The sequence below is a fragment of the Pseudophryne corroboree genome, chromosome 3, assembly GCF_028390025.1.
Source record: "Pseudophryne corroboree isolate aPseCor3 chromosome 3, aPseCor3.hap2, whole genome shotgun sequence".
NCBI lineage: Eukaryota > Metazoa > Chordata > Amphibia > Anura > Myobatrachidae > Pseudophryne > Pseudophryne corroboree.
In genome coordinates, this window is record NC_086446.1 from 50,567,685 (window position 1) to 50,590,989 (window position 23,305).

General features: G+C 48.8%; 1 protein-coding gene across 3 annotated transcripts in view; it reads right to left on the minus strand.

Annotated features, from left to right (window-relative positions):
• Positions 1-751: 751 nt before the first annotated feature.
• LOC135057475 (nucleolar RNA helicase 2-like) overlaps positions 752-23,305 on the minus strand; it is a 198,162-nt gene continuing 175,608 nt past the window's right edge. For 2 of the 3 annotated variants that reach the window (XM_063963358.1, XM_063963360.1), the window contains 5 exons: positions 20,598-20,651; positions 20,438-20,509; positions 20,175-20,339; positions 7,742-7,816; positions 752-980 (listed from right to left, as the gene is read on the minus strand). In XM_063963358.1, the coding sequence (XP_063819428.1) occupies positions 910-980; positions 7,742-7,816; positions 20,175-20,339; positions 20,438-20,509; positions 20,598-20,651 (437 nt within the window). In that variant the 3' untranslated portion in view covers positions 752-909. The remainder of the gene's footprint in view (positions 981-7,741; positions 7,817-20,174; positions 20,340-20,437; positions 20,510-20,597; positions 20,652-23,305) is intronic. The other variant, XM_063963359.1, reaches the window with a different exon arrangement.

Below are 23,305 nucleotides of genomic sequence, written 5' to 3' on the forward strand. Positions count from 1 at the left end.
TTAATCGGCAAAGTCTTCTTTTGTGTCTTATTTGCATAATGATGCATTTTCTGCAAAGGCCCCTAATGATAGCATAGCTGCCCGAGAGGTGTGGTATGTTAGACAGAATAGACTTAGGTCGACAGTGTCTATGTTGACCACTATTGGTCAACAGTAAGTAGGCCGACATGGTTTCAAGGTCGACAGGGACTCTAGGTCGACATGAGTTTTTCACATTTTTTTGGGGTGTTGTTTTCTTCGTAGAGTGACGGGGAACCCCAATTAGTGCACCGTGTCCCCTCGCATGGCGAGCGAGCTTCGGGCAAGGTTACCGTTCCCAATTGTAGTCCACGTGGATCGTAAAGTATGAAAAAGTAAAAAAAACGAAGAAAAAAAAAAGTGACAAACTCATGTCGACCTTTTGTCATGTCGACAGAGTCCCTGTCGACCTAGAAACCATGGCGACCAATAGTGGATGACCTAAGTCTTGTCGACCTAGAGACCGAATCCATATAGCCAATCTGGTGTCTATGGTGCTTTTTAAATTTAAAATTTTCTTTTTTTTTTCCTTTTTAATTATCTGCAATATTTATTTTTATTATTATTTTTTAGTTTATTCTATTTTTGTGGTTAAGGAAAACACTGTGCTTGTGTGTGTGTACAGTAAAATTGTTGTTCCCCTTATTTAAATAAAACTATAAAATGAATAACTGCTGTTACATGTGTTGGCTTCTTCGAAAATATACAAAAATGAGACGCAGTAGTCAAAAAATTTGATAGGAAATGTACTTTTACGTAACAAAACAGCTTTATAACAAGAACTTGTAACACAATAGTTTTATAACACATCACTTTAAATGATTTTGCATGATTTTGCATAACATAACAAAACATAACAAAAACTATTACCACGTTATAACAAATATACTGTTACAAGTTAAGTAGGTGTTTCTCGAAGAAGGCAATGATGTCGCTCACACAATTTTTTATATCTACCAAACCTGTGAAAAGAAAAGAAAAAATTAGAATTTACTCACCGGTAATTCTATTTCTCGTAGTCCGTAGTGGATGCTGGGGACTCCGTAAGGACCATGGGGAATAGACGGGCTCCGCAGGAGACTGGGCACTCTAAAAGAAAGATTAGGTACTATCTGGTGTGCACTGGCTCCTCCCTCTATGCCCCTCCTCCAGACCTCAGTTAGGGAAACTGTGCCCGGAAGAGCTGACACTACAAGGAAAGGATTTGGAATCCAGGGTAAGACTCATACCAGCCACACCAATCACACCGTATAACTTGTGATAACCATACCCAGTTAACAGTATGAACAACAACTGAGCCTCAATCAACAGATGGCTCATAACAATAACCCTTTAGTAAGCAATAACTATATACACGTATTGCAGAAGAAGTCCGCACTTGGGACGGGCGCCCAGCATCCACTACGGACTACGAGAAATAGAATTACCGGTGAGTAAATTCTTATTTTCTCTGACGTCCTAGTGGATGCTGGGGACTCCGTAAGGACCATGGGGATTATACCAAAGCTCCCAAACGGGCGGGAGAGTGCGGACGACTCTGCAGCACCGAATGAGCAAACTCAAGGTCCTCCTCAGCCAGGGTATCAAACTTGTAGAACTTAGCAAATGTGTTTGAACCCGACCAAGTAGCAGCTCGGCAAAGCTGTAAAGCCGAGACCCCTCGGGCAGCAGCCCAAGAAGAGCCCACCTTCCTTGTGGAATGGGCTTTTACTAATTTTGGATGCGGCAATCCAGCCGCAGAGTGAGCCAGCTGAATCGTGCTACAGATCCAGCGAGCAATAGTCTGCTTCGAAGCAGGAGCGCCAACCTTGTTGGCTGCATACAGAATAAACAGCGAGTCAGACTTTCTGACTCCCGCCGTTCTGGAAACATACATTTTCAAAGCCCGGACTACGTCCAGCAACTTGGAATCCTCCAAGTCCCTAGTAGCCGCAGGCACCACAATAGGTTGGTTCAAATGAAACGATGATACCACCTTAGGGAGAAATTGGGGACGAGTCCTCAATTCTGCCCTGTCCATAAGGAAGATCAGATAGGGGCTTTTACATGACAAAGCCGCCAATTCTGACACACGCCTAGCCGAAGCTAGGGCCAATAGCATGACCACTTTCCACGTGAGATATTTTAGCTCCACGGTCTTAAGTGGCTCAAACCAGTGGGATTTCAGGAAATCCAACACAACGTTAAGATCCCAAGGTGCCACTGGTGGCACAAAAGGAGGCTGAATATGCAGCACTCCCTTTACAAACGTCTGAACCTCAGGCAGTGAAGCCAGTTCTTTTTGAAAGAAAATGGATAGGGCCGAGATCTGAACCTTTATGGATCCTAATTTGAGGCCCATAGTCACACCTGACTGTAGGAAATGCAGAAAACGACCCAACTGGAAGTCCTCTGTAGGGGCCTTCCTGGCCTCACACCAAGCAACATATTTCCGCCATATGCGGTGATAATGCTTTGCTGTCACATCCTTCCTAGCTCTTATCAGCGTAGGAATTACTTCATCCGGTATACCCTTTTCCGCTAGGATCCGGCGTTCAACCGCCATGCCGTCAAACGCAGCCGCGGTAAGTCTTGGAACAGACAGGGCCCCTGCTGCAACAGGTCCTGTCTGAGAGGCAGAGGCCATGGGTCCTCTGTGACCATCTCTTCAAGTTCTGGGTACCAAGTCCTTCTTGGCCAATCCGGAACAATGAGTATCGTTCTCACTCATCTTTTTCTTACTATTCTCAGTACCTTGTGTATGAGAGGAAGAGGAGGAAACACATATACCGACTGGAACACCCACGGAGTTACCAGTGCGTCCACAGCCATCGCCTGAGGGTCCCTTGACCTGGCGCAATATTTTTTTAGCTTTTTGTTTAGGCGGGACGCCATCATGTCCACCTGTGGCCGTTCCCACCGATTTGCAATCTGCTCGAAGACTTCTTGATGAAGTCCCCACTCTACCGAGTGGAGGTCGTGCCTGCTGAGGAAGTCTGCTTCCCAGTTGTCCACTCCCGGAATGAACACTGCTGACAGTGCTTGTACGTGATTCTCCGCCCAACGAAGAATCCTTGTGGCTTCCGCCATCGCCACCCTGCTTCTTGTGCCGCCCTGTCGGTTTACATGGGCGACTGCCGTGATGTTGTCTGACTGAATCAGCACTGGTTGGTCTCGAAGCAGGGGCTCCGCTTGACTCAGGGCGTTGTATATGGCCCTTAATTCCAGTATGTTTATGTGCAGACGAGTCTCCTGACTTGACCACAGCCCCTGGAAGTTTCTTCCCTGAGTGACTGCCCCCCATCCGCGGAGGCTTGCATCCGTAGTCACCAGGACCCAGTCCTGCGGCCCTCGAGAAGATGAGCACTCTGCAGCCACCACAGAAGAGACACCCTGGCCCTCGGGGACAGGGCGATCAGCCGATGCATCTGAAGATGCGATCCGGACCACTTGTCCAACAGATCCCACTGAAAGATCCTGGCATGGAGCCGGCCGAAAGGAATGGCTTCGTATGACGCTACCATCTTTCTCAGGACTCGCGTGCAGTTGTGCACCGACACCTGCTTTGGTTTCAGGAGATCCCTGACCATGGTCACTAACTCCTGAGCCTTCTCCTCCGGGAGAAATACCTTCTTCTGTTCTGTGTCCAGAATCATGCCCAGGAAGGGCAGACGCGTCGTAGGAATCAGCTGAGACTTTGGAATATTCAGAATCCAGCCGTGCCGTAGCAACACTTCCTGAGAGTGCGCTACGCTGACCAACAACTGCTCTCTGGACCTCGCCTTTATGAGGAGATCGTCCAAGTACGGGATAACTGTAACTCCTTGCTTCCGGAGAAGTACCATCATCTCCGCCATTACCTTGGTAAAGACTCTCGGTGCCGTGGATAGACCAAACGGCAACGTCTGGAATTGGTAATGACAGTCCTGTACCACAAACCTGAGGTACTCCTGGTGAGGCAGATAAATGGGGACATGCAAGTTCGCATCCTTGATGTCCAGAGATACCATAAAATCCCCCTCTTCCAGGCTGGCAATGACCGCTCTGAGCGATTCCATTTTGAACCTGAACTTTTCAATGTAAATGTTCAAGGATTTTAAATTTAGAATGGGTCTTACCGAACCGTCCGGTTTCGGTACCACAAACAGTGTGGAATAGTAACCCCTTCCATGCTGAAGGGGGGGGGTACCATTATTATCACTTGCTGGAGGTACAGCTTGTGAATAGACATCAGGACTATCTCCCTCCCCGTGGGAGAAGCTGGCAAGGCGGATTTTAGGTAACGGTGAGGGGGCGTCACTTCGAATTCCAGCTTGTATCCCTGAGATACAATTTGTATAGCCCAAGGATCCACTTGTGAGCGAACCCACTGGTTGCAGAAATTTCGGAGACGCGCCCCCACCGCTCCTGGCTCCGCCTGTGGAGCCCCAGCGTCATGCGGTGGACTTAGTGGAAGCAGGGGAGGACTTTTGTTCCTGAGAACTGGCTGCATGGTGCAGCTTCTTTCCTCTACCCCTGCCTTTGGCAAGAAAGGATGCACCTCTGACTCTCTTGCTTTTTTGAGAACGAAAGGACTGCATTTAGTAATACGGTGCTTTCTTAGGCTGTGAGGAAACCTGTGGCAAGAAAGTCGACTTTCCAGCTGTCGCTGTGGATACGAGGTCCGAGAGACCGTCCCCAAACAATTCCTCACCCTTATAAGGCAAAACCTCCATGTGTTTTTTAGAGTCGGCATCCCCTGTCCATTGCAGAGTCCATAAGACCCTCCTGGCAGAAATGGACATTGCATTTATTCGAGAGCCCAGCAGGCAAATGTCCCTCTGGGCATCCCGCATATATAAGATGACGTCTTTAATATGGCTAAGTGTTAGCAATACGGTATCCCTGTCCAGGGTATCCAACCCCTCTGACAGAGTATCTGTCCATGCTGCAACAGCACTGCACATCCAAGCTGAAGCAATAGCCGGTCTCAGTAGAGTACCAGAGTGTGTATACACAGACTTCAAGATACCTTCCTGCTTCCTATCCGCAGGTTCCTTTAGGGCGGCCGTATCCTGAGACGGCAGGGCCACTCTTTTAGATAAGCGCGTCAGGGCCTTGTCAACCCTAGGGGAGGATTCCCAGCGTAACCTATCCGTTGGCGGGAAAGGGTACGCCATTAGTATTCTCTTGGGAATCACCACTTTCTTATCAGGGGAAGACCATGCTTCTTCACATAACTCATTTAATTCATGTGACGGGGGAAAAGTCACTGGCTGCTTTTTCTCCCCAAACATATTTACCCTCTTGTCAGGGACAGGGTCAGCCTCTGAAATGTGTAATACATTTTTCATTGCAATAATCATGTATCGGATGGCCTTAGTCATTTTGGGCTGTAATAGTGCCTCATCCTCGTCGACGCTGGAGTCGGATTCCGTGTCGACATCTGTGTCAACCAACTGAGATAGTGGGCGTTTTTGAGACGCTGACGGCCTCTGAGGTTCCTGGGCAGGCCCGGATTGAGAGCCCGGCTGTCCCCCGGCAGCAACATAATCAAATCTCTTATGTAATGAGTTTACATTGTCATTTAAGACCTTCCACATATCCATCCAATCAGGTGTCGGCACCGACGGGGGCGACACCACATTTATCTGCACTTGCTCCGCCTCCACGTAACCCTCCTCATCAAACATGTCGACACAGACGTACCGACACACAGCACACACACAGGGAATGCTCTGACTGAGGACAGGACCCCACAAGGTCTATGGGGAGACAGAGAAAGAGTATGCCAGCACACACCACAGCGCTATATACACAGGGATACACACTACCAGAAGTGAATTTTTCCCAATAGCTGCTGTATCAATACACCTTTTGCCTAAATTTATGTGCCCCCCCTCTCTTTTTTACCCTCTTAGTGCCAGGAGACTGCAGGGGAGAGCCTGGGGAGCGTCCTTCCAGCGGAGGTGTGTAGAGAAATGGCGCTGGTGTGCTGAGGAAGAAGGCCCCGCCCCCTCAGCGGCGGGCTTCTGTCCCGCTGTTTCTGACTAAAAAATGGCGAGGGTTTTACACATATACAGTCACAGACTGTATTATGTGTCTTTTTTATGCCAAAGGTATTCTTATTGCTGCCCAGGGCGCCCCTTCCCCCAGCGCCCTGCACCCTACAGTGACCGGAGTGTGTGGTGTGCAGTGGGAGCAATGGCGCACAGCTGCGGTGCTGTGCGCTACCTTAATGAAGACAGGAGTCTTCAGCCGCCGATTTCATCACCAACTTCTGATCTTCTGGCTCTGTGAGGGGGACGGCGGCGCGGCTCCGGGAACGGACGACCGAGGACCTTTTGCCTGTGTTCGAACCCTCTGGAGCTAATGGTATCCAGTAGCCTAAGAAGCGCAACCTAGCTGTGAACAGGTACGTTTGCTTCTCTCCCCTCGGTCCCACGTAGCAGTGAGTCTGTTGGCAGCAGATCTCACTGAAAATAAAAAACCTAACATTACTTTCTTTACTAGAAGGCTCAGGAGAGCCCACTAGGTGCATCCAGCTCTGGCCGGGCACAGATTCTAACTGAGGTTTGGAGGAGAGGCATAGAGGGAGGAGCCAGTGCACACCAGATAGTACCTAATCTTTCTTTTAGAGTGCCCAGTCTCCTGCGGAGCCCGTCTATTCCCCATGGTCCTTACGGAGTCCCCAGCATCCACTAGGACGTCAGAGAAAAATAAAGAAAGCAGTAGAACAGTAATGAATCAATGGGTTTTATTTTTTCCCTGTGTTTTCCAATATGTCTAATCTGAATTTCCTGTAATCTTAATCCATACTTCCTGATATTCTGGCTGCTGCCTCTGGGAGGGGGACAGCCAGGTCAGCGCAGTTTGGGAGAGTGAGGGGGCATGATGTGGCTTAAGTAGGCAGTGTGCCAGAATAATGGCATCATTGCGGCCCCGCCACCCGCTCTACAATTCCAATAATAACGGCGTTGTAAAACAGCGGGGCATGGCTACAATGACACAAATCAGCACAATTCATCAGCCACCTGGCCCACCCACTTAACTCGTAGAAGTGGGCGGTGCTGGATGGGTGACACTGAGGGATAGTATGTGGCCGGGAGCAGCACCTGATTTTCGGTAACTTTAATCTGAGCTTTATATTATTATAAATGGAAAAAAAACATTCTTATACCGGTTCCTGTTCGATTTTTTAATTAGTACACTCAGCAGGGATTCCCGAAACGGTTAATCCATGGACACAGAATTTAATCTGGCCCTGATAAGAAAGGGAGCCAGCAGACAAGGCAGCAATGCTCCATTTCCAAGGCGGAGACGGAGTGTTGCGGGTACGTGGCTTAGAAACGGGGAAGGGGGGTGCCGGCACGAACATAGCCGCCGGAATCAAAAAGATGGCAGGAGGCTGCCATCATTTTAGCGATCACGGCTGAAATTGCGGTGCGACCACAATTTCAGCGTGGTTAAGGGAAAAGGGGGGTATATGGCGGCTGCTAGCATACTGGGTGTTCTTGCCCTGCAATGGGCGGCCCTCAGCATGCGATCGGAAGCATTGATAATTCTGCTACTTAGCCGAATTTGCAATCCTTACTGCATCAGGTCCAATATCCCCTATCACACGTAAACACACACACGGGTTAATTTGTGTTAGGAGCTAATTAACACAAGTGGTTCTTATCTGGCGTCAATCTTAGGTAGCTATATTTCTACAGTATACTATAAGATTGACTAATACAGGAGTCTAAAAAAAGCATGCACTTACAGTTCAGTATACCGAGCACGAGCTCTGGTATCCCATCTCCCAGAGAATCTGCCGCCACCGCTGCTTGCGCTGGGCCTACCAATGAGAACACAAAAATACTTCACAGCAATAAAAATAAGATTTTACTCACCGGTAAATCTATTTCTCGTAGTCCGTAGTGGATGCTGGGTACTCCGTAAGGACCATGGGGAATAGACGGGCTCCGCAGGAGACTGGGCACTCTAAAGAAAGATTTAGATCTACCTGGTGTGCACTGGCTCCTCCCCCTATGACCCTCCTCCAAGCCTCAGTTAGGACACTGTGCCCGGAAGAGCTGACACAATAAGGAAGGATTTTGAATCCCGGGTAAGACTCATACCAGCCACACCAATCACACCATATAACACGTGATAGGAACCCCGGTTAACAGTATGATAACAATGGAACCTCTGAATAGATGGTTCGCAATAACAACCCGATTTTTGTAACAATAACTATTTACAAGTATTGCAGACAATCCGCACTTGGGATGGGCGCCCAGCATCCACTACGGACTACGAGAAATAGATTTACCGGTGAGTAAAATCTTATTTTCTCTGACGTCCTAGTGGATGCTGGGTACTCCGTAAGGACCATGGGGATTATACCAAAGCTCCCAAACGGGCGGGAGAGTGCGGATGACTCTGCAGCACCGAATGAGAGAACTCCAGGTCCTCCTCAGCCAGGGTATCAAATTTATAAAATTTTGCAAACGTGTTTGCCCCTGACCAAGTAGCAGCTCGGCAAAGTTGTAAAGCCGAGACCCCTCGGGCAGCCGCCCAAGATGAGCCCACCTTCCTTGTGGAATGGGCTTTCACATTTTTAGGCTGCGGTAGTCCCACCGTAGAATGCGCCAGCTGAATAGTGCTACAAATCCAGCGTGCGATAGACTGCTTTGAAGCAGGTGCACCCAGCTTGTTGGGTGCATATAGAACAAACAGCGAGTCAGTTTTCCTGACTCCAGCCGTCCTGGAAACATAAATTTTCAGGGCCCTGACTACGTCCAGAAACTTGGAATCCTCCAAGTCCCTGGTAGCCGCAGGCACCACAATAGGTTGTTTCAAGTGAAAAGCTGACACCACCTTCGGGAGAAACTGAGGACGAGTCCTCAACTCTGCCCTATCCATATGGAAAATCAGATAGGGGCTTTTACAGGAAAAAGCCGCCAATTCTGACACCCGTCTGGCTGAAGCCAGAGCCAACAACATAACCACTTTCCACGTGAGATATTTTAAATCCACAGTCTTAAGTGGCTCAAACCAATGTGATTTTAGAAATTCCAAGACCACATTGAGATCCCAAGGTGCCACTGGGGGCACAAAAGGAGGCTGAATATGCAGGACACCCTTGACAAAAGTCTGAACTTCAGGCAGTGAAGCCAGTTCTTTCTGGAAGAAAATCGACAGGGCCGAGATCTGGACCTTAATGGACCCCAATTTGAGGCCCAAAGTCACACCTGCTTGCAGGAAGTGTAAGAAACGACCCAGTTGAAATTCCTCCGTTGGGGCCTTCTTGGCCTCACACCAAGCAACATATTTCTGCCAAATGCGGTGATAATGCTTTGCGGTGACATCCTTCCTGGCTTTGATCAGGGTAGGGATGACTTCCTCCGGAATACCTTTTTCCTTCAGTATCCGGCGTTCAACCGCCATGCCGTCAAACGCAGCCGCGGTAAGTCTTGGAACAGACAGGGTCCCTGCTGCAGCAGGTCTTGTCTGAGCGGCAGAGGCCAAGGGTCCTCTGCAAGCATCTCTCGAAGTTCCGGGTACCAAGTCCTTCTTGGCCAATCCGGAGCCACGAAAATAGTTCTCACTCCTCACCTTCTTATTATTCTCAGTACCTTGGGTATGAGGGGCAGAGGAGGAAACACATAAACCGACTGGTACACCCACGGTGTCACTAGAGCGTCCACAGCGATCGCCTGAGAGTCCCTTGACCTGGCGCAATACCTTTTTAGCTTTTTGTTTAGGCGGGACGCCATCATGTCCACCTGTGGTTTTTCCCAACGGTTGACCAGCATTCGGAAAACTTCTGGATGAAGTCCCCATTCTCCCGGGTGGAGGTCGTGCCTGCTGAGGAAGTCTGCTTCCCAGTTGTCCACTCCCGGAATGAATACTGCTGTCAGTGCTAACACATGATTCTCTGCCCATCGGAGAATCCTTGTGGCTTCTGCCATTGCCCTCCTGCTTCTTGTGCCGCCCTGTCTGTTTACATGGGCGACCGCCGTGATGTTGTCTGACTGGATCAGCACCGGCCGGTTCTGAAGCAGGGGTCTTGCTTGACTTAGGGCATTGTAAATGGCCCTTAGCTCCAGAATATTTATGTGAAGTGAAATCTCCTGATTTGACCATAGTCCTTGGAAATTTCTTCCCTGTGTGACTGCCCCCCAGCCCCGGAGGCTGGCGTCCGTGGTCACCAGGACCCAGTCCTGTATTCCGAATCTGCGGCCCTCTAGTAGATGAGCCGTCTGCAGCCACCACAGCAGCGACACCCTGGTTCTTGCCGATAGGGTTATCCGCTGTTTTATCTGGAGATGGGACCCGGACCATTTGTCCAACAGGTCCCACTGGAAAGTCCTTGCGTGGAACCTTCCGAATGGAATTGCCTCGTACGAAGCTACCATCTTTACCAGGACTCGTGTGCATTGATGTACCGACACCTGTCCCGGTTTTAGGATGTCTCTGACTAGAGATGACAACTCCTCGGCTTTTTCCACTGGAAGAAACACTCTTTTCTGGTCTGTGTCCAGAATCATTCCCAGGAACAGAAGACGTGTCGTCGGGACCAGCTGTGACTTTGGAATATTGAGAATCCAGCCGTGCTGTTGTAGCACGTCCCGAGCAAGTGCTACCCCTACTATCAACTGTTCCTTGGACCTCGCCTTTATCAGGAGATCGTCCAAGTACGGGATAATTGAAACTCCTTTCTTGCGAAGGAGTATCATAATTTCGGCCATTACCTTGGTAAAGACCCTCGGTGCCGTGGATAACCCAAACGGCAGCGTCTGGAACTGATAGTGACAGTCCTGTACCACAAATCTGAGGTACTCCTGGTGAGGAGGGTAAATGGGGACATGTAGGTACGCATCCTTGATGTCCAGAGAGACCATGTAGTCCCCCTCCTCCAGGCTCGCAATAACCGCCCTGAGCGATTCCATCTTGAACTTGAACCTTTTGATATAAGTGTTCAAGGATTTTAAATTTAAGATGGGTCTCACCGAACCGTCCGGTTTCGGTACCACAAACATTGTGGAATAGTAACCCTTTCCTTGCTGAAAGAGGGGTACCTTGACAATCACTTGCTGTGAATACAGTTTTTGAATAGCCACCAACACTGCCTCCCTGGCAGAGGGAGTTGCCGGTAAGGCAGATTTTAGGAAACGGCGGGGGGGAGACGTCTCGAATTCCAGTCTGTACCCCTGAAGTACTACTTGAAGGACCCAGGGATCCACCTGTGAGAGAGCCCACTGTGTGCTGAAATTTTTGAGACGGGCCCCCACCGTACCCGGGTCCGCCTGAGCAGCCCCAGCGTCATGCTGTGGACTTACCGGACGCAGGGGAGGACTTCTGCTCTTGGGAACTAGCTGTGTGTTGCAGCTTTTTTCCTCTACCTTTGCCTCTCGGCAGAAAGGATGAGCCTCTAGCCCTCTTGCTTTTCTGGGAACGAAAGGACTGTACCTGATAATACGGTGCTTTCATTTGCTGTGGGGCAGCCTGTGGCAAAAAGGTCGATTTCCCAGCAGTAGCTGTGGACACGAGGTCCGAAAGACCATCCCCAAACAGTTCCACCCCCTTATAGGGCAAAACCTCCATGTGCCGCTTTGAGTCGGCATCGCCAGCCCATTGCCGAGTCCATAACCCCCTTCTGGCGACAATGGACATAGCGCTTATTCTTGATGCCAGCCGGCAAATATCCCTCTCTGCATCACGCATGTATAAGACTGCATCTTTTATATGCTCAATCGTCAGCAAAATATTGTCCCTATCCATGGTATCGATATTATCTGACAGGGAATCTGACCACGCAGCTGCAGCACTGCACATCCATGCCGATGCAATCGCTGGTCGTAATATAATGCCTGTGTGTGTGTAAATAGCTTTTAGGGTAGCCTCCTGCTTTCTATCAGCAGGTTCCTTCAGGGTGGCCGTATCCGGAGACGGTAGTGCCACGTTCTTTGATAAGCGTGTCAGCGCCTTATCTACCCTAGGGGGTGTTTCCCAACGTGACCTATCCTCTAACGGGAAAGGGTACGCTGCCAATAATCGTTTTGAAATTATCAATTTCTTATCAGGGGAAGTCCACGCTTCCTCACACACCTCATTTAATTCCTCAGATGCAGGAAAAACTACAGGTAGTTTTTTCTCACCAAACATAATACCCTTTTTTGTGGTACCTGGGGTATTATCAGAAATGCGTAAAACATTTTTCATTGCCTCAATCATGTAACGGGTGGACCTATTGGAGGGTACACTTGTCTCATCATCGTCGACACTGGAGTCGGTATCCGTGTCGACGTCTGTATCTGTCACCTGAGTTAGCGGGCGTTTTAAAGCCCCTGATGACATTTGAGACGCTGGAACAGGCACAAGCTGTGTAGCCGGCTGTCCTATGTCGTCAAACCTTTTGTGTAAGGAGTTGACCCTTTCATGCAATTCCTTCCATAAGTCCAGCCACACAGGTGTCGACCCCGCAGGGGGTGACATCACATTCACAGGCATTTGCTCCGCCTCCACATCATTTTCCTCCTCATACATGTCGACACAGCAGTACCGACACACAGCAGACACACAGGGAATGCTCTTACAGAGGACAGGACCCCACAAAGCCCTTTGGGGAGACAGAGGGAGAGTATGCCAGCACACACCAGAGCGCTATATATCACAGGGATATCACCTATAGAAGTGTGTTTTCCCTTTATAGCTGCATAAATATAGTTATACTGCGCCTAATTTGTGCCCCCCCTCTCTTTTTTACCCTTTTCTGTAGTGCAGGACTGCAGGGGAGAGCCAGGGAGCTTCCTTCCAGCGAAGCTGTGAGGGAAAAATGGCGCCAGTGTGCTGAGGGAGATGGCTCCGCCCCTTTTTCGGCGGGCTTTCTCCCGCTAATGTAAAAGTTCTGGCAGGGGTTAAAAAGCACCTATATAGCCCCTGGGGCTATATATGGTGCCAGTTTGCCAGCCAAGGTGTTAGTATTGCTGCTCAGGGCGCCCCCCCCCCCCCCCAGCGCCCTGCACCCATCAGTGACCGCAGTGTGTGGTGTGCATGAGGAGCAATGGCGCACAGCTGCAGTGCTGTGCGCTACCTTGGAGAAGACAGAAGTCTTCAGCCGCCGATTTTCTGGACCACCTTCTTGCTTCTGGCTCTGTAAGGGGGACGGCGGCGCGGCTCCGGGAACGGACGACGAGGTCGGGTCCTGTGTTCGATCCCTCTGGAGCTAATGGTGTCCAGTAGCCTAAGAAGCCCAAGCTACCACCACTTAGGTAGGTTCGCTTCTTCTCCCCTTAGTCCCTCGATGCAGTGAGCCTGTTGCCAGCAGGTCTCACTGAAAATAAAAAACCTAAACTATACTTTCTTTCTAGGAGCTCAGGAGAGCCCCTAGTGTGCATCCAGCTCGGCCGGGCACAGAAATCTAACTGAGGCTTGGAGGAGGGTCATAGGGGGAGGAGCCAGTGCACACCAGGTAGACCTAAATCTTTCTTTAGAGTGCCCAGTCTCCTGCGGAGCCCGTCTATTCCCCATGGTCCTTACGGAGTACCCAGCATCCACTAGGACGTCAGAGAAAAAAAAAATAGACAGTGAGAATCACTTCCTCTCAGTCCTGCCTCCACGACTTTCACAGTGCTGCTCCTGACCTCTGGTATTCTCTACCTCTCCCTGTCAGACTCTTGCCTCCCTCCAAAAACTTACAACCGGCTCTCAAGACCCACTTCATCCTATGCAGCCCTCTCTCATCCTAGCCTTCTGTTCCGTGCTGTCTACCTCATCTGTGTCACCCCTATCTGTCTGCCCACCCGCCACTTTTAGACTATAATCTACTCCATACTCCCTTACCCTTGGTCTCTGCCGCCCTGCTATTTATTTGATGCAGCGATGCCTATGAACCATGTACTTGCCCTGCATTGTCTTGTACTGTAAGTCACAGAACATCATTATTTACGTCCTATAACAATATATATTATACACCTGGTTCAGTGTCTGGCGGTGGAGGCGTAAGTGGGCAGTGGGTATGGGGGGCATCAGAATGATCGCATCATTGTGGCCCTGCCCCCCGCTATTCAATGCTAATAACTGCATTGTAAAACAAGGCGCATTGCTACAATGACGCGAATCAGCACCCTTCGTCAGCCACCTGGCCCAAACGCTTTGATGGTGGAAGTGGGCGGTGCTGGACGGACAGCACTGCAGTATACTTGCATGTCTTTACAGGAGGAGTACCCCATTTTCGGTAGCCTTAATCAGACCTTTTTATTATAATAAAAATAAGAATTTACTTACCGATAATTCTATTTCTCATAGTCCATAGTGGATGCTGGGGACTCCGAAAGGACCATGGGGAATAGCGGCTCCGCAGGAGACTGGGCACAAAAGTAAAAGCTTTAAGACTACCTGGTGTGCACTGGCTCCTCCCCCTATGACCCTCCTCCAAGCCTCAGTTAGGATACTGTGCCCGGACGAGCGTACACAATAAGGAAGGATTTTGAATCCCGGGTAAGACTCATACCAGCCACACCAATCACACCGTACAACCTGTGATCTGAACCCAGTTAACAGCATGATAACAGAGGAGCCTCTGAAAAGATGGCTCACAACAATAATAACCCGATTTTTTGTAACAATAACTATGTACAAGTATTGCAGACAATCCGCACTTGGGATGGGCGCCCAGCATCCACTACGGACTATGAGAAATAGAATTATCGGTAAGTAAATTCTTATTTTCTCTGACGTCCTAGTGGATGCTGGGGACTCCGAAAGGACCATGGGGATTATACCAAAGCTCCCAAACGGGCGGGAGAGTGCGGATGACTCTGCAGCACCGAATGAGAGAACTCCAGGTCCTCCTCAGCCAGGGTATCAAATTTGTAGAATTTAGCAAACGTGTTTGCCCCTGACCAAGTACCTGCTCGGCAAAGTTGTAAAGCCGAGACCCCTCGGGCAGCCGCCCAAGATGAGCCCACTTTCCGTGTGGAATGGGCTTTTACAGATTTTGGCTGTGGCAGGCCTGCCACAGAATGTGCAAGCTGAATTGTACTACAAATCCAACGAGCAATAGTCTGCTTAGAAGCAGGAGCACCCAGCTTGTTGGGTGCATACAGGATAAACAGCGAGTCAGATTTTCTGACTCCAGCCGTCCTGGAAACATATATTTTCAGGGCCCTGACTACGTCCAGCAACTTGGAATCCTCCAAGTCCCTAGTAGCCGCAGGCACCACAATAGGCTGGTTTAAGTGAAATGCTGAAACCACCTTAGGGAGAAATTGAGGACGAGTCCTCAATTCTGCCCTGTCCGTATGAAAAATTAGGTAAGGGCTTTTATAGGATAAAGCCGCCAATTCTGAGACACGCCTGGCTGAGGCCAGGGCTAACAGCATTATCACTTTCCATGTGAGATATTTTAAGTCCACAGTGGTGAGTGGTTCAAACCAATGTGATTTTAGGAACCCCAAAACTACATTGAGATCCCAAGGTGCCACTGGAGGCACAAAAGGAGGCTGTATATGCAGTACCCCCTTGACAAACGTCTGAACTTCAGGAACTGAAGCTAGTTCTTTTTGGAAGAATATTGACAGGGCCGAAATTTGAACCTTAATGGACCCTAATTTTAGGCCCATAGACAGTCCTGTTTGCAGGAAATGCAGGAAACGACCCAGTTGAAATTCCTCTGTAGGGGCCTTCCTGGCCTCACACCACGCAACATATTTACGCCAAATACGGTGATAATGTTGCACAGTTACATCCTTCCTGGCTTTGATCAGGGTAGGGATGACTTCATCCGGAATGCCTTTTTCCTTCAGGATCCGGCGTTCAACCGCCATGCCGTCAAACGCAGCCGCGGTAAGTCTTGGAACAGACATGGTCCCTGCTGGAGCAGGTCCTTTCTTAGAGGTAGAGGCCACGGGTCTTCCGTGAGCATCTCTTGAAGTTCCGGGTACCAAGTCCTTCTTGGCCAATCCGGAGCCACGAGTATGGTCCTTACTCCTCTCCTTCTTATGATTCTCAGTACCTTGGGTATGAGAGGCAGAGGAGGGAACACATACACTGACTGGTACACCCACGGTGTTACCAGAGCGTCCACAGCTATTGCCTGAGGGTCCCTTGACCTGGCGCAATATCTGTCCAGTTTTTTGTTGAGGCGAGACGCCATCATGTCCACCTTTGGTTTTTCCCAACGGTTCACAATCATGTGGAAGACTTCTGGGTGAAGTCCCCACTCCCCCGGGTGGAGATCGTGTCTGCTGAGGAAGTCTGCTTCCCAGTTGTCCACTCCCGGAATGAACACTGCTGACAGTGCTATCACATGATTTTCCGCCCAGCGAAGAATCCTTGCAACTTCCGTCATTGCCCTCCTGCTTCTTGTGCCGCCCTGTCTGTTTACGTGGGCGACTGCCGTGATGTTGTCCGACTGGATCAGCACCGGCTGACCCTGAAGCAGAGGCCTTGCCTGACTTAGGGCATTGTAAATGGCCCTTAGTTCCAGGATATTTATGTGAAGTGACGTTTCCATGCTTGACCACAAGCCCTGGAAATTTCTTCCCTGTGTGACTGCTCCCCAGCCTCTCAGGCTGGCATCCGTGGTCACCAGGACCCAGTCCTGAATGCCGAATCTGCGGCCCTCTAGAAGATGAGCACTCTGCAACCACCACAGGAGAGACACCCTTGTCCTTGGAGACAGGGTTATCCGCTGATGCATTTGAAGATGCGATCCGGACCATTTGTCCAGCAGATCCCACTGAAAAGTTCTTGCGTGGAATCTGCCGAATGGAATCGCTTCGTAAGAAGCCACCATTTTTCCCAGGACCCTTGTGCATTGATGCACTGACACTTGGCCTGGTTTTAGGAGGTTCCTGACTAGGTCGGATAACTCCCTGGCTTTCTCCTCCGGGAGAAACACCTTTTTCTGTACTGTGTCCAGAATCATCCCTAGGAACAGCAGACGTGTCGTCGGAATCAGCTGCGATTTTGGAATATTTAGAATCCATCCGTGCTGTCGTAGTACTACTTGAGATAGTGCTACTCCGACCTCTAACTGTTCTCTGGACCTTGCCCTTATCAGGAGATCGTCCAAGTAAGGGATAATTAAGACGCCTTTTCTTCGAAGAAGAATCATCATTTCGGCCATTACCTTGGTAAAGACCCGGGGTGCCGTGGACAATCCAAACGGCAGCGTCTGAAACTGATAGTGACAGTTCTGTACCACAAACCTGAGGTACCCTTGGTGAGAAGGGCAAATTGGGACATGGAGGTAAGCATCCTTGATGTCCAGAGACACCATATAGTCCCCTTCTTCCAGGTTCGCTATCACTGCTCTGAGTGATTCCATCTTGAATTTGAACCTTTGTATGTAAGTGTTCAAGGATTTCAGATTTAAAATAGGTCTCACCGAGCCGTCCGGCTTCGGTACCACAAACAGCGTGGAATAATACCCCTTTCCCTGTTGTAGGAGGGGTACCTTGATTATCACCTGCTGGGAATACAGCTTGTGAATGGTTTCCAATACCGCCTCCCTGTCGGGGGGAGACGTTGGTAAAGCAGACTTCAGGAACCGGCGAGGGGGAGACGTCTCGAATTCCAATTTGTACCCCTGAGATACTACCTGCAGGATCCAGGGGTCCACTTGCGAGTGAGCCCACTGCGCGCTGAAATTCTTGAGACGGGCCCCCACCGTGCCTGAGTCCGCTTGTAAGGCCCCAGCGTCATGCTGAGGACTTGGCAGAAGCGGGGGAGGGCTTCTGTTCCTGGGAAGAGGCTGTCTGCTGCAGTCATTTTCCCCTTCCTCTGCCCCGGGGCAGATACGAGTGGCCTTTTGCCCGCTTGCCCTTATGGGGACGAAAGGACTGAGCCTGAAAAGACGGTGTCTTTTTCTGCTGAGAGGTGACCTGGGGTAAAAAGGTGGATTTCCCAGCCGTTGCCGTGGCCACCAGGTCCGATAGACCGACCTCAAATAACTCCTCCCCTTTATACGGCAATACTTCCATATGCCGTTTGGAATCCGCATCACCTGACCACTGTCGCGTCCATAACCCTCTTCTGGCAGAAATGGACAGCGCACTTACTCTTGATGCCAGAGTGCAAATATCCCTCTGTGCATCTCTCATATATAGAAATGCATCCTTTAAATGCTCTATAGTCAATAATATATTGTCCCTGTCCAGGGTATCAATATTTTCAGTCAGGGAATCCGACCAAGCCACCCCAGCACTGCACATCCAGGCTGAGGCGATTGCTGGTCTCAGTATAATACCAGTATGTGTGTATATACTTTTTAGGATATTTTCCAGCTTCCTATCAGCTGGTTCCTTGAGGGCGGCCGTATCAGGAGACGGTAACGCCACTTGTTTTGATAAGCGTGTGAGCGCTTTATCTACCCTAGGGGGTGTTTCCCAACGCGCCCTAACCTCTGGCGGGAAAGGGTATAATGCCAATAATTTTTTAGAAATTAGCAGTTTTTTATCGGGGGAAACCCACGCTTCATCACACACCTCATTTAATTAAACTGATTCAGGAAAAACTACGGGTAGTTTTTTCACACCCCACAGAATACCCTTTTTTGTGGTACTTGTAGTATCAGAAATGTTCAAAACCTCCTTCATTGCCGTGATCATGTAACGTGTGGCCCTACTGGAAAATACGTTTGTTTCCTCACCGTCGACACTGGAGTCAGTGTCCGTGTCGACCACCTGAGGTAACGGGCGCTTTAGAGCCCCTGACGGTGTTTGAGACGCCTGTACAGGTATTAACTGATTTGCCGGCTGTCTCATGTCGTCAACAGTCTTTTGTAAAGTGCTGACACTATCACGTAATTCCTTCCATAAGACCATCCAGTCAGGTGTCGACTCCCTAGGGGGTGACATCACTAATACAGGCAATTGCTCCGCCTCCATACCATTTTCCTCCTCATACATGTCGACACAACGTACCGACACACAGCACACACACAGGGAATGCTCTGATAGAGGACAGGACCCCACTAGCCCTTTGGGGAGACAGAGGGAGAGTTTGCCAGCACACACCAGAGCGCTATATATATACAGGGATAACCTTATATAAGTGTTTTTCCCTTATATAGCTGCTGTATAGATTTATCTGCCAAATTAGTGCCCCCCCTCTCTTGTTTTACCCTGTTTCTGTAGTGCAGGACTGCAGGGGAGAGTCAGGGAGCTTCCCTCCAACGGAGCTGTGAGGAAAAATGGCGCCAGTGTGCTGAGGAGATAGGCTCCGCCCCCTTCTCGGCGGCCGTTCTCCCGCTTTTTTATGGAAAAACAGGCATGAGTTAAATGCATCCATATAGCCCAGGAGCTATATGTGATGCATTTTTTGCCCCCTAAGGTGTTTATATTGCGTCTCAGGGCGCCCCCACCCAGCGCCCTGCACCCTCAGTGACCGGAGTGTGAAGTGTGCTGAGAGCAATGGCGCACAGCTGCGGTGCTGTGCGCTACCTTATTGAAGACAGGACGTCTTCTGCCGCCGATTTTTCCGGACCTCTTCTGCTCTTCTGGCTCTGTAAGGGGGACGGCGGCGCGGCTCTGGGACCCATCCATGGCTGGGCCTGTGATCGTCCCTCTGGAGCTAATGTCCAGTAGCCTAAGAAGCCCAATCCACTCTGCACGCAGGTGAGTTCGCTTCTTCTCCCCTTAGTCCCTCGATGCAGTGAGCCTGTTGCCAGCAGGTCTCACTGAAAATAAAAAACCTAAAACTAAACTTTTTTCTAAGCAGCTCAGGAGAGCCACCTAGACTGCACCCTTCTCGTTCGGGCACAAAAATCTAACTGAGGCTTGGAGGAGGGTCATAGGGGGAGGAGCCAGTGCACACCAGGTAGTCTTAAAGCTTTTACTTTTGTGCCCAGTCTCCTGCGGAGCCGCTATTCCCCATGGTCCTTTCGGAGTCCCCAGCATCCACTAGGACGTCAGAGAAATGAAATAAATGTGGACGCTCAATGCTGCCCGGCATTAAAAACACCAATCCCGGGCGATTTTTGACCTAAATTCTAAGATCCCGATCCCGGGATTGGCCACCCTAATGTACACACATACACACTGGAGTTAATTTGTTTTAGGTGCCAATTAACCTACAAGTATTAATGGGACAAGTGCTTCTTACCTGGAGTGAATTCTAGGTATTTATATTTCTACAGATGTACGTTACAGAATAAACTAATACAAAAGTAAAAAAATTAACGTCTAGAAACATGAACTTACGGCTTTGTGTACGACGCCTGGGCCCTGGTACCTCCACTGCCAGAGAATCTGCCGGAGCCGCTGCTTGGACTATGCGGGGTTGTTTATTACCCGTCGGAGAAAAAGCTTGCGTAGATGTGTTTCCTGATCGTTCTCCTTTAATGCATCTGCTTGTGCTGCTCCTTGCTGAAATAACATCATTAATATTATTTCAATATTCGGGTTATTTGCTTCTCTAAGCAACCTGGTTTATTATAAAATAGACATTAATATGTTGATCTCACGTTCTTCCAAGACAGCCGCAGACGCATCTTCCTTATTGGGACGTCTTTTGGCGATTTCCTTTTCTTTGAGGCCTATTTAATACAGCATTGATATTATAATTAACATAGTTGGGTTTTTTTTTGTTTTTTTAATCTTCACCTTTTTATCTTCTTTTTTTACCTTTTCTCTTCATCGTTTTCTTGGCTCCGGCTGGCGGCATGTCACTGCCCGAAGCTTATATAAAGTGAAACAACATTGTTATTTTTACCAAAGTTGCAGTTTATACCCTTCAAATTTATAGAATACATTTCTTATCTTTATATTTGCTAATTTTATTTTCTATTAAGCTGTCTTAGCCACAAATAAAAATCCTAATATGGTAATTTATAAAAAAAAAAACCTGTGATAAATTGTTGAAAGCTAGTTCGCCTACAAAGAGATAATAGATAATGTACATAATAATAATAATAATAATAATAGATAATACATGAAAGCTCTCAATTGGAAACAGGCATACTTCTGGATATTAATGTTATTTTTTTTATCTATTTTTATTGATTCTGAAGCATATGAACAAGGGGGTCTATTTACTAAGCCTAGGGGGGGAATAAAGTGGACGGGGATAAAGTACCAGCCTATCAGCTTCTAATTTACATGTTACAGGCTGTGTTTGAAAAATGACAGCTAGGAGCTGATTGGTTGGTAATTTATTTCTCACGGTTTTATTGATAAATACTCCCCCCGATAGCTTTCATACACCAAATTATATCGTAATGGCAGAGATAGAGCCCAGATTGCAAGATCTCACATTATAAAATGGCTAAATTAAATAAATAACATAAGTATTAAAATAGGATTTTAATACCTACCGGTAAATCCTTTTCTCTTAGTCCGTAGAGGATGCTAGGGACACTTCAAGAACCATGGGGTATAGACGGGATCCGCAGGAGACATGGGCACTTTAAGACTTTTAAATGGTGTGACCTGGCTCCTCCCTCTATGCCCCTCCTTCAGACTCCAGTTTAAGGAACTGTGCCCAGGGAGACGGACATTTTCGAGGAAAGGATTTATTGTTAAACCACGGTGAGTCTTTTACCAGCTCACACCTTAAGCATGCCGCAGAACGTGGCATTCAACAGAACACAAGCCAACGGCATGAAAAATATGCAGCAATATGCTGACAAAAATCGTAACACAACCTGTGTGTAACCACAACCAATAACTGCAGATACCGTACGCACTGGGATGGGCGCCCAGCATCCTCTACGGACTAAGAGAAAAGGATTTACTAGTAGGTATTAAAATCCTATGTTCTCATATGTCCTAGAGCATAGGTTCTCAAACTCGGTCCTCAGGACCCCACACAGTGCATGTTTTGCAGGTAACCCAGCAGGTGCACAGGTGTATTAATTACTCACTGACACATTTTAAAAGGTCCACAGGTGGAGCTAATTATTTCACTTGTGATTCTGTGACGAGACCGGCAAAACATGCCCCGTGTGGGGTCCTGAGGACCGAGTTTGAGAACCTGTGTCTTAGAGGATGCTGGGGACACTTCAAGAACTATGGGGTTATACCAAAGCTCTAAAATGGGCGGGAGAGTGCGGATGACTCTGCAGTACCGAATGACCAACGTGAGGTCAAGCTCGGCCAAGGCATTAAAACTGTAAAACTTAGACCAATTGTTTGCTAAATGAGCTGCTCGGCGAAGATGCAATGCCGAAACTCTCCGGTCAACTGCCCCGGAAGAGCCCACCTTTCTAGTAGAATGGGCCTTCACCTATTTCGGTAACGGCAATCCTGCCGTGAGATGAGCATGCTAAACCGTACCACAGATCCAGCCCGCAACGGTCTGCTTGGAAGCAGGACACCCAATCTTGTTGGGAGCAAACAGGATAAACAGATCCTGTGTTCCTAAACGGAGCCGTTCTGGCGACATACATTTTCAAAACTCTGACCACATGCAGAGACTTCGATTGAATGAAGGCGACCGTAGCCACCCGCACTACAAAAGGTTGGTACAAGTGGAAAGAAGAAACCACCTTTGGTAGAAAATGTTGACAAACTCTGCTCTATCTTCATGAAAGATCAACTAAGGTCTCTTGTGAGACCAGACCGCTAACTCAGACACTCGCCTGGCGTATGCCAAGGCCAACCTGACGACCACTTTACAAGTGAGGAATTTCACTCCGCCTTACGCAAAGGTTCAAACCAATGTGATTGAAGGACCTGCAACACCCCATTAGATTCCCTGGTGCCACTGGGGCACAAAAAGAGGTTGGATGTGCAACACTCCCTTCACGACAGTCTGAACTTCTGACAAGGAGTCCAATTGATTCTGAAAGAAAACCGATAAGGCCGATTTTAATAGTTGAAAACTCTGCCGTAGGAGTCTTCTTGGATTCACACCAAGAAACCTATTTTCTCCAAAACCGGTAGTAATGTTTAGACATTACCCCTTTTCTAGTCCGAATAAGTGTGGGAACTACTTCCGTGGGAATACCATTACGGACTAGGATCTGGCGTTCAACCGCCATGTCGTAAAACATAGCCGCGGTAAGTCCTAATACATGCATGGCCCCTGTCGCAACAGGTCCTCGCGCAAAGGAAAAAGCCAAGGATCTCCTATGAGTAATTCCTGAGCTCTGGATACCAAGCTCTCCTTGGCCAGTCTGGGACCATGAGGCTCGACCGAATTTTCTTTGTATGAACCCAGAACTTTTGGAACGAGAGAAAACGTAGGGAATACATATACCGACTGAAAACTCCCACGGTGTCACCAGTGTATTCACTGTTCCTGTTTGAGGGTCCCTTGACCTGGAACTCTGAAGCTTCTTGTTGAGACGAGATGTCATCAATTCCTACTCGAGAAAATCCCAACGACATGT